Source organism: Chiloscyllium plagiosum, unplaced genomic scaffold, assembly GCF_037043375.1.
Source record: "Chiloscyllium plagiosum isolate Xiang-an unplaced genomic scaffold, Cpla_swu_hap1 HiC_scaffold_12, whole genome shotgun sequence".
Lineage (NCBI taxonomy): Eukaryota > Metazoa > Chordata > Chondrichthyes > Orectolobiformes > Hemiscylliidae > Chiloscyllium > Chiloscyllium plagiosum.
Genome location: NW_028270150.1, coordinates 48,249,645 through 48,265,483, shown reverse-complemented (window position 1 = coordinate 48,265,483; position 15,839 = coordinate 48,249,645). Strand labels below are relative to the sequence as shown.

Here is a 15,839-nt window from a genome sequence, read left to right as displayed (position 1 = left end):
TATTTGGGCAGAGGATCCCATGTCCAATTTTTCTCAGTAGCAATTTGCTGTATTCTGTTGTTTAAAGTTCCAACATCACAGGTAACCACTCTGTGGGATAGAGGGGGAGTTGCATCCAGGGAATAGAGTTGGTGTTATTCGTTTGGGGTGCAGAAGGTGTAAAGAGTCTGGGGGATTTTTACTTGGGTCATTCAATTAGTTACTCAATAGTTTATCTAGGTTTTTAAAAGTTTACTGATTCCTGAGAACAGTTTGCTTAAATTTTCAAAACCCTCCAAGCAGGGTACTAGGCGTGGGTAGTCTTCAGTTTCCTGGACAATTCCCTCAGAATCTGTTACGTGGAGAATTTTCAAGAGTTCTGACACATAACCCCAGTTTGTGGTACAGAAATAACAATTTGCACATTGGAAAATCCTCATACAGGGATATGGAACTTGGGGACCTTCCATGGTGATCCACAGGAATCAATGATTTGGAGATGCTGGTGTTGACTGCGGTGTACAAAGTTAAAAACCACACAACACCAGGTTATAGTCCAATACGTTTATTTGGAAACACTAGCTTTCGGAGTACTGCTCCTTCATTAAGTGATTGTGAAGAATGATCTCCATAACCACCTGAATAAGGGGCAGCGCTTAAAAGCTAGCGCTTACAATATAACTTAACACTCTCTGCAATGAGGCTGACTCTACGGAGTGCTTTCCAGGATTTTGTTCCTCCACATCTGCGCATATAAAGATTTTTGTTTTTAAAAAGAAATGAATTTCCCATTCAAATGTAGCGCCACATCTTCCTGCCAAAAGTGAGAAGCATGTTCCTGCTGCAGAATGCGTGACAGCACAGGAAGGCTGTTTGCTGTGATGCTGCCTCTGGGTTCAATTCCCACCAGCTCCAAGGGTTGATGGAAAGTATCTGCGGCAGCAGCGGTGGGGGACAGCTCTTGCGGCGTAGTGGTGATGTCCGTGCTTTGGAGCCAGGAGGCCCGGTTGGAAGTACTGTCCTGACTGTCGAGGTTGTTTTAAAGCATAAGTAGGACAGTGTATTTGTGCCGCTGCAAGAAGCGGTCTAACAATGCCACAGTACCGTTGGTATTGAGTGGCAAAGTAGCTACATTCCACACCATCATAGATTGTGGGGGGGGGTGATATGCGCGTGCGCAGAGGAAGGTCCCGGGAAGGGGGCGGGGCTGGATCCCCCACCCGATCCCCCCTCCCCCACGGGCACAGTGGGGCGGCGCAGGCGCAGTGCCGCTGTCCCTGGGCCAGTCTAAGGGACGGTGACGGTTGGAAGCTCGCGGTCGGGACGGATGTCGGCGGTTCGGCTTGTTTCCGTGCTCCGCCGGACGGCGCGATAAGTCCGCCGCGCGGGTTGTCAAACACCTGAAGGCGGGTTTTTGTTTTTTTTTGTGAAGTTTGACGGCCGGTGCCCGGTGACGGCTGCAGCAGCAGGAAGAGGAGGAGGAGGAGGATGTCGAGCCCCGCGCTGCTGCCGGTGTCGAGCCGTCGCTTGGCGGCTCTGAGCCCGAGCTCGCCCGCCTCCTTCTACCCGCATCACAGAGCCACCCTGCGGCTGTCGGAGAAATTCATCCTGCTGCTCATCCTCAGCGCCTTCATCACCCTGTGTTTCGGGGCCATCTTCTTTCTGCCCGACTCCTCCAAGCACCGGCGCTTCGACCTGGGGCTGCAGGACGTGCTCATTCCGCATGTGGAGCAGGGCAGGCCGGCGGGACGGGACGGCAGCGCCGGGCTACAAGGCGGCGGAGTCATGGTGCATGGAGGCGGGGAGGAGCATCAGCACCGACACAGGTACTTGGGGGGGGGGGGGGGGGGGGATGATAGTGTGGGGAGGCTAACACTAGGAACGGTCCCCGTCCCGAGAGGAGAGAAACTCCCGCTCCAGTTCACTCCCGCTCCAGTTCACTCCATTGTGGAACCAGTTCGGTTCCAAGCTGCTAGTTGGCCCAGTATTGTTTTGTTTGGGACAGAAATTTCAAAACCAGGGTGGGGTGGTCCGTCCTCTGCAGGTTTGGAGTGGGCGAGAGTGAGGGATCCGTAAATCTATTCCCTTTAACCAAAAAAAAGTAGAGATGTTTATAATAAACAAAAGGCAGTTCTGATGATGCAGCTTGTCATTGAGCCAGTTAATGCGGGCCTGATGATAAGTACTACATATACGCTACTTAAACCCAATCTTGAACTCTTCATGCCCTGTCTGGATTGATGAGCGCTTATCATTTGGGAGAGACGTCAGGAGTGGCATTTCGGATCGCTAACAGTGAGCAAGTTTGCAAATTCGTCCGGAAATGTTACCTTTTCCAACCGGAGTCTCGCCAGTAATATTTGAGTTATTGTTACAGAGAAAGTAATGTTCATGTTTTCTTCCCGCCCGCCCCAGCAGTAATGTAGGATTCATAACAGCGTTTTTGCAAAGTTCTTACGCCCAGGGATATTGCAGTAACGAGAACAGGCGATTCTTATACCACATTGGCATATTATTGGTGTTTAACGAGGGGAAAATGGATTGGATATTTTCGTTAAATGAGACAAAGTACATGTGGTTGGTAGGCTGGAATGATGCACCAATGCGGAATGCTTTCTTCACTTTACATTCTGTCTAATTGTGATTGTTTTCAATTTGTTTCTTGTGTTTGTTTCTTTTTTCTGATATAATACAAATAGCATGTTGCGGTATTTAATTATTAGTTGGCTGGTTTTACGTACGTTGTTCCGGTATTATTTACTGGATTGAAACTTGTCCTCCAATAGAATTTGAGAGTTGTCTAATTTCTCATTCATTATAAACTTTCAATGTTTCGTTCATAACCAGAAAATTCGATTTTTGAAAATTTTGTAGTGATGTCGTGAGCCTTTTGTTTATTTACAGAAAAGTCAAAAGCTCTAGAATTCACTTTTCTGCAATGGTTTTTCAGACTTGGAAAAAGTCAGTTTTAGAAGTCGGAGTCATCATTCTGATTTAACCTGTAATCTATTTTGATCTGTCATTCTGGATATTGGATATAGACATGGCTTTAAACTAATTTGCAGACTACCACTTTTATTGATCTTAAATGTCATTCTTAGTATTTTCCCCCAATCATGACAGTTTATAGTATGTCAAATGGAGTCAGTGTCTGCTTTGTACCACATTTTAAGGATTCATTTCTAAAATGTTATTTCAGTAAGTGGAAAATTTAGTTTTGAGAGTAATCAGAAGCCTATTGGCAGGTGCGAGAGGAAAGTTTTAAAAGGGATCTAATAGAAAATAGAACAATACAGTGCAGAAGAGGCCCTTTGGCCCTCGATGTTGCGCCGACCTGTGAACTAACCTAAACCCATCCCCCACACTATCCCATCATCATCTATCTGCTTATTCAAGGATTGTTTAAATGCCACTAATGTGGCTGAGTTAACTACATTGGCAGGCAGGGCATTTCACGCCCTTACCAATGTCTGAGCAAAGAACCTGCCTCTGACAACTGTCTTAAATCCCTCACCCCTCAATTTGCAGTTGTGCCCCCTCATACAAGTGACGTACTCATCCTCGGAAAAAGACTTTCACTGTTTACCCTATCTAATCCTCTGATCATCTTGCATGTCTCTATTAAATCCTCTTTTAGCTGCCTTCTGTCCAAGGAGAGCAGACCCAAAGTGTCTCAGCCTTTCCTCAAGACCCTCCCTCCAGACCAGGGAACACCCTGGTAAATCTCCTCTGCACCTTCTACATCCTTCCTGTAATGGGGCGACCAGAACTGTACACAATATTCTAAGTTTGGCATATTGTATAGTTGCAGCATGTCATTATGGCTCAGGAATTCAATCCCTCTACCAATAAAACCTAACACAACGTATGCCGCCTTAACCGCGTTATCAACCTAGGTGGCAGCTTTCAGGGATCTATGTACTTGGACTCCAAGATCCCTCTGTACATCCACACTACCAAGAATCTTTCCATTCAGGATCTAAAGGTCAACGTTTTCAGGCAGAGGGTGGTGCATATATTGTATGACCTGCCAGAGGAAATGGCAGAATTACAACATCTGTATGAGTATATGAACTGGAAGGACTTAGGGGGATAAGGGCCAAATGCTGGCAAATGGGAATAGATTACTTTTGGATATCTGGTTGGCATGGGTGAGTTGGACTGAAGGGCCTGGTTCCATGCTGTACAGCTTTATGATTCTGACTGCACATACAGGTTAAGTGGCATTTTTTTATGTTAAGTTTTTATGCTATATAAATACATATTGCACAAATATTTTGTGGTGAGAATGTTGAAATAAGAACAAACATAAGAAATAGATGCACATGGAGATTATTCTGCCCCTCAAATCTGAACTGCCAGTCAATAAGACCTATCCCCAATAATTTCATGAATCCCTTACCTAATGAGAATCTGTTCACCTCTGTCTTTAAATAAATTTAATGACCCCAACTCCACTACCTAAGGTAACATTGCAGTTTTCACAATTCCTCTGAAGGAAAGAAATGCTTCTCATCTCTGTGCTGAAAGGACGACTTGTGATTTTAAAGTACTGTCCCATAGTTCTGGACTGACCCACAACAAGATGCATTGTCAAAACTATTCAGGAATTTATACACTTTAATCAACTAGTCCCTTAGTCTTCTAAATAAGACTAATCATCATCATAAGATAACTTGCTCATTCCAGGTATCAATCTCGTAAGCCTTCTGTGAACCAACTAAGCATTTGCATCCTTAAAGAGAGCAGAACCACATGGAGTGTTCAAGATTGGTCTCACCAATTTCCTCTATAATTGAAGCATGACATTTTTATGTTCAATTCCTTTTGCATTAAAAGGACAGCATTGAATTAGCCACCTTTACTTGCATGCTATACATTTTGTGACTCCATTTAAACGTGAAACTCTGCAGCTTGAATTCCGCAGTCATTCTTCACGAAAGTCATACTTGACTGTTTTTATTCATGCCAAAGTGATCAACTTCACACACATTTTACTCAGTTTTCCAGATTTTTGTTCACTTGTTAAATCTGTCTACGTCCTTCTGCAAGTTCCTTTGCCATCTTCATAATATACTTTTCTACTGTCTTTGTGTCATCTTTGAATTTATTTACAATACCTTTACTTCCGTCACCTCCCTCCTCAATATAAATTGTTTAAAGTTGAGGCAAAGTACAAACCACTGTGGATTCCTGCCAATCAGGCAGAGATCCATTTATGCACACACTCTGTTTTCTGTCAGCAAGCCAATCTTCTGTCCATGTTATTACGTTACCCCAGTGCACCATAAGATTTTATTTTCCATACTGGCTTGAATGTGGCACTTTATCTAAAGCTTTCATATATTGTCCATCTGCAAGCTCCCCTTTGTTAACAGCACTTGTAGAAGTATCCATTAAGCATCTTAAACCTGGTTTACAACTGATAAAATGATGTCTGAACTTTTTCAGCTGCCTCTATATTCTCATCCAATCTTCATCTCGAGGCCACAATTAATTTCTAATCAAATTATTGAAATTGTGCAATGATTGAAAAGCTGTATTTTCTGGAGTAGTGAATTCCAAATTGTCTATCTTCTGAGTGATGAAATTTCTTAACTTGGCCTTAAATGGCAGACACCGAAACATAGAAAGTAGGAGCAGGATGAGGCCGTTTAGCCCTTTAAGACTGCTCTGCCATTCAATATGATTATAACTTGATCATCCAAATCAAAAACCTGTTCCTGCTTTTTCCTCATACCCTTTGGCCATTTTAGCCCTGTGACCGAGATTTAACTCCTCGAAAGCATTCAATGTTTTGGCCTAAATTGCTTTCTATGACAGAAAATTTCACAAGTTCACTATCTCGTATGAAGAAATTTCTCCTCGTTTTCATTCCAATTGGCTTATCCTGAATCCTTAGACTGTGATCCTGACTCTGGACTTCCTGGTTATCAAGAACATGCTTCCTATGTTTACCTTGTCTAGTCCTGTTTTAATTTTATAGGCTTTTGAGATCCCTCACTAATTAAGCGCAGTAAATGATCCAGTCTCTCTCCATATGTCAGTCCTGCCATCCCAGGAGTCAGTCTGCTAAATCTTCATTGTGCTCTTTGCATGGTCAGCGCATTCTTCCTCCAATACGGAGACCAAAACATTACACAGTACTCCAGGTGGTCTCACCAAGATCCAGTACATTTGCAGCAAGACATCTCTGCTCAAGTATGCAAATCCTTGTGTTATGAAGACCAACATTCTATTTCCCTCCTTCACAGCCTTCAACGCCTTCAAGCTTGCTTTCAGTGACTGGTGTATAAAGGCACCCAAGTCTCATTGCACTTCTTCCTTTGCTGATCTATCACCACTTAGAAAAAATCTGTATTGCTGTTTTTGCCACCAAAGTGGATAACCTCATATTTATCCACACCATATTTCACCTGCCATGCATATGCCTACCCACTCAACTTGTTCAAATCTCTGCATTCTCCTTCCTGTTCACCCTTCCAGTTAACTTTGTGTTAACAGTATGTTTGGGGATATTGAGTCTAGTTCATTTGTAGTACATCTCCCTCATTTTAAATGGTAATGTGTATGGAGTGCAGCTGGAGGACAAGCTCTAGTAGTTTCCAGCTGCCAGCAAGTCCTCTATTCATGTTAGTACTTTGCCCCCAATGCCATGTGCTTTAATTTTACAAACTAATCTCTTGTATAGGATTTTTATCGAATCTTTCTGGAAATTCGAGTAAAGCACATCCACTGGTTTTGCTTTATCAATTCTATTAGTTGCATCCTCAAAATTCCAATGAGCATGATTTCCTTTTACAAATCCATGCTGAATCTGTCCAATCCTGTCACTGTTGTCCAAGTGTTGTGCTGTTCAACTTTTATGATGGACTTGAGCATTTTCCCTACTACTAATATCAGACTAATCAGTCTATAATTCCCTACTTTTTCTCTACCTTATTTTTCATTAGTGGGTTTGCATTAGCGACCTTTCAGTCTATAAGAACAGTTCCAGAGATTAGAGTCTTGAAACCTACCTGCTAATTACTAGCTGCCATTTGGAAATAGATCATTTATTTTTGCTCTTTGTCTCCCCTCTGGTAACCAGTTTTCTGTCAATGCCAGTACATTACCCCCAATCCCTGAGGCTGTGACCCTTGTATTTTGACTCACTTATCATGAAAAATAGCTTCTAAGTTCCTACTGTATCAAAACCTTGAAAAATTTTGCAAGTTTTTCTAAATTTCAGAGAACATAGGCCCATTCTACTCACTCTTCATAAAGCATCCCTGTCCCTCTTAGAAAGCAAACTAGTGAACCTTATTTTGCAAACCCTCAAAGGCAGGTATATTCTGAATAAAAATACTAAACTGAACATGTATTCCCAATTGTGGTCTTAGTAATACTCTATATAATGGCAGCAAGATGTCACCTTGTGCTGCAACATCCTTGTAATGAAAGCTAACACAAATTCGTATTCTCAACTTACTTGAACCCAACAGAAGTAAAGTCTTATAAAGCATGTCAGAGACTGGGGTTTCTACAGTGAGGAGCTCACCAAGGTTGTCCATCATTTGGAAGGTACAAATTTGGGGTAAGATGACATTGGTTATTTGCTTAGATGAATGCTGCTCCACCTACAGTTTAGAAGCTTGATACCATCTAAGACAAAGCAACCTGTGTTTGAAAACACATCAGTCACCTTAAACATTCATTCCTTTCACCACAAGAACACTATAGCAGCATTCTGTATCATCCACAAGATTCATTACAGCTGCTCCTTCAACGTCTATGATCTCTGCCACTTAGATTAATTGGCCCAGTAGGTACACTGGAACACTATGGTCAAGTTATCCTTTATCCACTATCCACACTCTCCCTCTCAAAAAGAACCGTGGGTCTGCCAATACCACATGGACTGTGGCAGTTTCAGAAGTTGGTTGACCACCAATGTTTTTAGGCCATTAAGGCAGAATAACAAAATTTGGCCTTCCAGGTATCCTTGAATGATTTTTTTCACGCCTCTCTGGAGCAGGTGGAACTTGAATCCTGGCCTCTTGATGCAGAGATGCTACCACTGTGCTACAAGAGGATCCCACCTAACAGAAGAGCCTGACGAATGGAATGTGTGGTGGGCAATGTGGCTGGGATAGATCAAAACTTTGATTCAATCAATGAGTGAAAATCTGATACATTAGTGGGTAGGGAGTCAATAGACATTGGCAAGGACTTGGATTATAGAAATGTAGGATAAACCATTGACTACAGTCTTCAGTAGATTCTTTCTACAAAATCTGCAAATGTTTTGTTGGAGTAATAGAATTCGCTTGAATGGGAGATCTGAAGCAGTTGCCTTCAAAATCTGGGCTGGGGTCAACCAAGATGATAGAGATTATAAGTAGTATTGGAGCTATCTGATGGTGGCTACTCTCCTCATCAAATATTAAATGCCCTCTGGTGTCAGTATTAAATATCATCTATACAGCAAGCTCTTTACTCTCTGTCACCTCTGTGCCAAAACTGAACTAACCATCACTAATATCTGACCCACCAATTGGCAAATGACTGTAGTAGAATTACCTACCTTATGCTTTAAATGCAAGTCACTCTCAAACTCTTTCTTTCTGTGTACAAGAGACTCAGCCTGTCCTTGAATGATGTTCAAACAAAAGCCATCAACCTATATCTGTTCAATCAAATAATCCATCTTCCAAATATATTGAAGGAGACATTTTGGAAAGCCACCTTTCTGAGAAGGCCACCATTGACCAGGAGATCTGGCACCAAACTAGTTTTGCCAGCTCAGCCTTCTCCAAATTACAGCAGGTAAAGTTGGACATCGAAGACATCTGCAACTCAATAAAATCATAATGTTTTCAGCAGTTTTTGCAGTGTTCTAATGCTACAGTGAGGCAGTTAGATGTATTCCTTCAGTAGTGCCTCTTATGCATCCGCTGGACTCAATGGGAGGACCATCAGTCATGCTAGTGATGCTTTTGCAGTCAACTCCAAAAATAAATTGCACACCACTCCTGAAAAACAGCTCCCAAGTGGTGAGATTGTCTTTTTGATGAGGTCCTCTTTTGAAACAAATGGCAAATGTTCCAAGGGAGCGCCATGGAAATGACAATCCATTGGCACTCTGAAGTTCTCCTTGAACTGCTGCAGCATTGATATTAATGTCTGGAGCTTCTAACTATTGTCCATTAAGCTGAATTGTGCTTTTGAGTCACAATGTTGTAATTATTAGGCAGATGCTGGCAGAGCAGAAAGAAAATCTTTCACTCTAGATGTGATTTCCCAGGCGCAGGGCATTTTAGCTAATGACACAAACGTTTGAGAGTTGAAAATGAGTCTGTTCAATTACAAGAAGTCTGCATGTGACCTTGGGTAGAAGTGAAACTTGAATTGAGGGGCAGCTGATGGTGTGTGTAGACTACATTTAAGATCCATATTTGTGGTGACTTTTGACACAGGGCTATTTCAATGAAGAGATTCACTTATAAATTACTAGTAATATGTACAGAAATATTCCATTTCAACCAGGGTATAAATTGTCAACTGATTCCATTGTATTAGTTTTATAATATTGAAAAACAACACACTAAGGGCATGTGATATTCATTCAAATACATTAAGGTTCGACATATAGTCGGAAATTCTGTTAATTCTTCAACTTTAAACTCATAACAAATTCGTTAATTTGTCATAAAACAAAAGAGGTAGCTTAATCTGTGGGGAAAAAAAAGCAGCTTTTTTTTTTTGTTCCTAAATTCATATGTTCTTTAAAGTTATGAAAACACAAAATATTATTTTGTATCTATATATGGTCAAAGTGAAACGTGGACTTTTGCTGGATTTGTAGCAATGTTGTTATTTGAGCAAAGGGATTGTATTTCACTTCTCTCCTCCACTTGAGATTTTTTTTTCAAATATCATATGTCAGCAAGTAGATTTTGAGCTTCAACATTGCTTGTTTTTTTTGAGAGAACTAAACACTTTAAATATGTTCTGTGTGTTGACTGTATGTAATAATTGTTTCATGCTTAACTTTTTTTTGACTTTATTTGCTAAAGAGTAAATAGTCATGGTAAAATTTAAAACAGTCTACACAGTATTCTGTACCAGTGTTTATCATATTGCTGAAACAATTCCTTCCTCATTGGTGCAAAATCAAAGATTTGTCTCCTGGCTTTTTCTTTGATTTTTCTAAATAAAAATAATTATCTTCATTGTAGTGTAGACAAACAACACAGAATTTAATATCTGCTTCAGAATTGTAATTTTACAAGTCTAGCTGTAGAACTCAGTGAGAGAGAACCTGTATATGTTCCATTGTAGTTTTCTCAATAGTTTAACAGTTGTCTGCATGTCCTTTGGGGTTAGAGGATCTCTGAAAATTAGAAAAATTGTTTTAGAATGACAGCATTTTTTGCTAAATAGTTTCAACAGTGGGGCAGAGTAGAAAATATGAGGGAAGAGAGATATATTTTTCCCAAGTTCAGAAATCAGACCTGAAAAGCACAATAATTGAAAGAAAATTCAAGACTAAATAGATCAACACTGATATAGAATGAGGCTATATTTTTTAAAAATGCAATATCTGTGACTATTAATCTCTTAATAGTGTTGTAAAATGTTTTATGGCACCAATATTATATAAGGTATGGTTCAGCCTTAGGATGTACCATCTTGCTTGTTTTGAAAACTGAAATCTTCCAATGAAAATAGAAGCTACTGATCATACTAAGAATGGGAGACGGGTAAATAATTTGAAGTAAAAGATTTTATAATGTGTTGAAACATTAGAATGGGTGGTTTGCTTCTCATTGTAAAGGATATCCAGGAATACATTCATGGATGATGATAATCATGATTACTGGAAGTTCCCATCTGATTTACTCCTGTCTTGCAGTGATCTTTAGTGTTGTTTTTCTTTGTGATTTGATCCTGTCAGTATGTCAGATCAGATTGAACTAGTATTCTGGATTAGTGGTGCTGGAAAAACACAGCAGTTCAGGCAGCATCCGAGGAGCAGTAAAATCGACGTTTCGGGCAAAAGCCCTTCATCAAGAATACGTGAACTAGTAGTCATGTGTTCAGTTCTAATCAGTACATAGTGTGCATTTTATTATCAAAAATAAAGTAATACGTGATATGGTTGTAATAAATGACTTAAGCTTCAGTTGCGAGTGTATTTTTGTAAAACTATTGCTTTAACCTTTGGAAATTTGTTACTTGAACGTGGGAGTTATGTTTTTATCTGTTGCAGTAGGGTTTGAAGCCGTTCTAATTCTGATTATAATGGAATACTTATTGGATAGATATTTTTGTACTTTGAAAATATCAATTATCAAGTGCATTTAACTATTTCCCAATTTTAGCAGGAAACAATTCCGTATTCGTGATTAATTCCATTAATATCAGCTCGTTGTGATATTACAAGAATGTGTTACCAGTCATTACTTCTTCTCATCATGTATTTAGTTGCTGTCCATGTTCTAATTTATATTTTGATTTGCAAACTGTGTAAAACATTTTCCAATTGCTGCTTTTTTGTTTTTCTGACTTACCTACCAGTGCTACTAAAATAACAATCAGATCTAACCATATCTGTCTCTGTTTTTATCGTCTCATATGGTAATTTTGCCAGTGTGAAGCACCTCATGTAATGCTATTCCTATTTGCAAGTTTTGAGAAGATTTGTAGCTCAAGTTGAAGTTCTGGATGTTTGTTTGCTCGCTGAGCTGGAAGGTTTGTTTTCAGACGTTTTGTCACCATACTAAGTAACATCAGTGAGCCTCCGGTGAAGCACGGGTGGTATGGCCAGCTTTTTGTGTTTAGGTTTTCTTGGGTTGGTGATGTCATTTCCTGTTCTTTTTCTCAGGGGATGGTAAATGGGATCTAAGTCACCGTGTTGATAGAGTTCTGGTTGGAATGCCATGCTTCAAGGAATTCTCATGTGTGTCTCTGTTTGGGTTGTCCTAGGATGGATATGTTGTCCCAGTCGAAGTGGTGTCCTTCCTCATCTATATGTAAGGATACTAGTGAAAGTGGGTCATGTCTTTTTGTGGCTAGTTGATGTTATGTATCCTGGTGGCTACTTTTCTGCTTGTTTGTCCAATACAGTGTGTATTACACTTCTTGCAAGGCATTTTGTAATTGACATTGGTTTGCTTGTCTGTATAGGACCTTTCAAGTAGATTAGCTGCTGTTTTAATGTGTTGGTGGGTTTGTGGGCTACCATGATGTCAAGAGGTCTGAGTAGTCTGGCAGTCATTTCTGAGGTGTCTTTGATGTCGGAGAGAGTGGCTAGGGTTTCTGGACACATTTTGTCGTCTTGTTTGGGTTGTTGCTGAGAAATTGGACTGTGTTCATTGGGTACTCTTTCTTTTTGAATACACTGGAGAGGTGATTTCCCCCGGCTCTTCATAGTTCCTCTGTGCTGCAGTGTGGTGGCTCGTTGAAATAATGTTCTGATGCAGCTTCGTTTGTGGATGTTGGGATAATTGCATCTGTAGTTCAGTATTTGGTCCATATGTATTGCTTTCTTGTAGACGCTGGTTTGAAGTTCCCCATTAGCTTTTCGTTCTACTGTGACATCTCTGACTGGCATGTGAATAGGGCTGTTACATCAAAGGAGACCATTATTTCATAACCCATAAATAAAAGGCGGGCCATACCACCAGTGCTTCACCGGAGGCTCTCTAATGATATTACCTAGTATGGTGATGAAACGTCTGAAAACAAACCTTCCAGCTCAGTGAGGAAACTTACATCCAGCTATTTCTGTTTATAAAATGCATAAGTATTATTGAAGTAGATCATTTCAACTGTATTAACCTAGCAAGGGAGGAAGTGTGTACTATGTTGGGTAGGAGGTATTAAAGGGTTGGATGTTTTGAAAGTCGATTGGGGGGGGTGGTGAAGTAATGATAAAACTGCATACAACACTAATTAAACCACAGTGTGCATTCTGCATACAGCTCCGCATCCTTAGAGGAAAATTGCTTGGAGTCAGTCTGAGTTTAGCAAGTCTCTTTAGAATACACTATATTTCTATGTACAGTGCTCTTTCATTCAAGGCCAAATGTCTTGTTCCATTGCATTGATTTTATTTGTGTTTCAAATTCCATGTTCCCATCCATTACTGAGAACCTTTGAGTCTCGATAAGTAGGGAGTAAATCTTCCCCCTTGATTTCAAATATTTGCCACTTCCAACTGCCTTCTCCAGCTTCTGAGGCAGAGGTTCCAAAGCCCTAATTTTAAAATTACACCTTCCCCTCCCCCAGATCTGAACTCAACATCCTTTCCAAGTTTGCCTTAGCAGAACTATGTAAGATATTTTTACAGTTCACTTAAATCATTGTTCTGTCTTCTAAATTCTAATGGAAAGAAGTCCAGCTTGTACAACCTTTCTTCATAACCACCTCACTCCAGGGTCAATCTAAGAAACCTCATTTCAACTTCACTCCATGCATTTCTATCCTTCCTTTAATAAGGACACCAAAACTACACACACTATTCAGGAATTAGCCTCCCTAATGCTCTGCATAGTTGAAGCATAATTATGCTTTTCTGTTCACTTCCTCATGTAAAAACGACTAGCATCGCATTCGCTGCTTTAATTAACTGTTGCAATTGCATACTGTAATACACCTAAATATCTCTGCATCTCCAAATTCTGCAGTTATTCACCATCTAAGCGATACTCTTGTCTGTCTTCCTACCTTCCAAGGTGAACAACTTGGCTCAGTGGTTAGCACTGCTGCCTCACAGCACCAGGGTCCCAGGTTCGATTCCAGCCTCGGGTGACTGTGTGGAGTTTGCACATTCTCCTCGTGTCTGTGTGGGTTTCCTCCGGGTGCTTTGGTTTCCTCCCACAGTCCAAAAGATGTACAGGTCAGGTGAATTGGCCCTGCTAAATTGCCCATAGTGTTAAGTGCATTAGTGAGAGGGAAATGGGACCGAGTGGTTTACTCTTCGGAGGGTCGGTGTGGACTTGGGCTGAAGGGCCTGTTTCGACACTGTAGGGAATCTAATCTAAACTAATCATTTTCCTTCCATATTATACTCCATCTGCTGGATGTTTGCCCAATAACACTCAATTGAGTCTGCAACTTCCTTATATCTAATTCTGAACATTAGATTTTATCTATTTTGATGTTACCTATTCCCTGCATCATGAGCTTTTGTTTTTCACAATAACTTTTCATGTGGCACTATATCAAATGCTTCATGGAAATTCAAGTATAGTGCATATACAGGCTCCTTGTTATCTACTGCAAATGTTACTCATTCAGAGAACTCGAATAAACTGGTCAAACACAATTTCTCTTTGGCAAAACCATACTGATTCATCCTGGTTACTTTGCATTTTTCTAAGTGTGTACAACAAACGTCTAACTAAGTGACCTATAACTTTCTGTTTTAGAGGCATTTTATCTACTATGTTGCAATCTGCTGGAATCTTTCTTGAATCAATGGAAATTTGGAAAACTAACAACTAGCATCGACTAAATTATTAGCCAACTCTCCTCTGAGGTAAAGTCCAATATAATCTTCTGTCTAATTAGATCAAGAGCATGTTGCTCTTAGAACTCTCTCAAAGTATTCTATAAATTCCCATCCTCTTTCCTACTGTAGTAGGAAAATAAATAACCTGAGTACTTTAAAACTTCCCCTTAAGTGTCTGTCATGACGTATTGGTCCATACCTAATCTAGTATCTCAGTTCACTTCAGCTAGCTGAGTTTTTTGCCCATGTGGTTGCCTGTTTTTGAGTCTAAGATTAATATTTTATACTTAATGCTGTGTCTTTCAAATTGGATGTATAATTGAATCATACTGGGTCACTGCTGCCCAAGGCTACCTTTACTCTGAGGTCATTTATTAATCCCATTACATTGCACAATGCCAGGTTCAATGGCATACTATCTGTCATAAAGGATGTAATAGCAGAGCATTTAGAATTACATAATATGACCAAAAAAGTCAGTCTGGCTTGATGAAGGGGAAATAATGTCTGAAAACATAATTTTTTTTGAAAAGGTAACAGGCAGAATAGACAAAGGGGAAACAGTGGCTGTAATATATTTGGATTTTTGAGAAGGTTTTTGATATTGTAACACTCATTAGGCTACTTAAGAAAATAGAAGCACATGATGTTGGAGAAAGATGAGCTAACAAATAGAAAGCAGAGTTAGAATATAGGGAACATTTTCAGAATGCAGCCCTCAAATATAACATGCTCCCTTTGAGGTCCATAACATGTTGCTCCAAGAAATGATCCCAAATGCATTCTGTGGGCTCTTCAGCTAGGTTGGTGTGATGTTTGCAGTTTGTACAGATAAGTCATTCCTGATTTTCGCTGTCCCTTATCATAAGCTCCAGATATGTTTTCCTATATACTTTGTCCCACACTCAGTTCACTATTGGTGACCACTTCCACTGCTGGCTTCTTTCCCCTACTATTCATCTTCTCGACCCAAGCCAATATTTCACTGATCTCTTGAATCAAGATAATTTCTAACTATTACGCAAATGCTATCCTTGACTTAAACTGCTACCAATCATTACTTACCTTCATGAATGTTGTATACCCCTCAATTATCAATACCCAATCATTGACCTCTTCCAGCTATCAGAAACAGAGGAGTTGAATAAATACTTGGCATCAGTCTTCACAGTAGAAGAAGCTCATTGCATCCCAAAGTTACAAAATAATCAGTGGGCAAAAGGATGTCTAGAAATAACTACTATAACTAGGGAAAAGCTGTACTAGGGAAAAAAAACAAGTGCTAGGGAGCCAAAGACTGATAAGTCTCCTAGAATATTAAAGAAAGTAACTACAGAAATAATGGGTGGACTGGTGAGAA

At 40.2% G+C, this 15,839-nt stretch overlaps 1 protein-coding gene across 2 annotated transcripts in view; it reads left to right on the top strand.

Annotated features, from left to right (window-relative positions):
* The first annotated feature begins 1,019 nt into the window (after positions 1–1,019).
* The window catches only part of man1a2 (mannosidase, alpha, class 1A, member 2), a 133,812-nt gene continuing 118,992 nt past the window's right edge, over positions 1,020–15,839 (top strand). Inside the window, exon 1 of one of the 2 annotated variants that reach the window (XM_087992788.1) lies at positions 1,020–1,805. In XM_087992788.1, coding sequence (XP_087848914.1) covers positions 1,468–1,805 — 338 coding nt within the window. In that variant the 5' untranslated portion in view covers positions 1,020–1,467. The remainder of the gene's footprint in view (positions 1,806–15,839) is intronic. The other variant, XM_043700938.2, reaches the window with a different exon arrangement.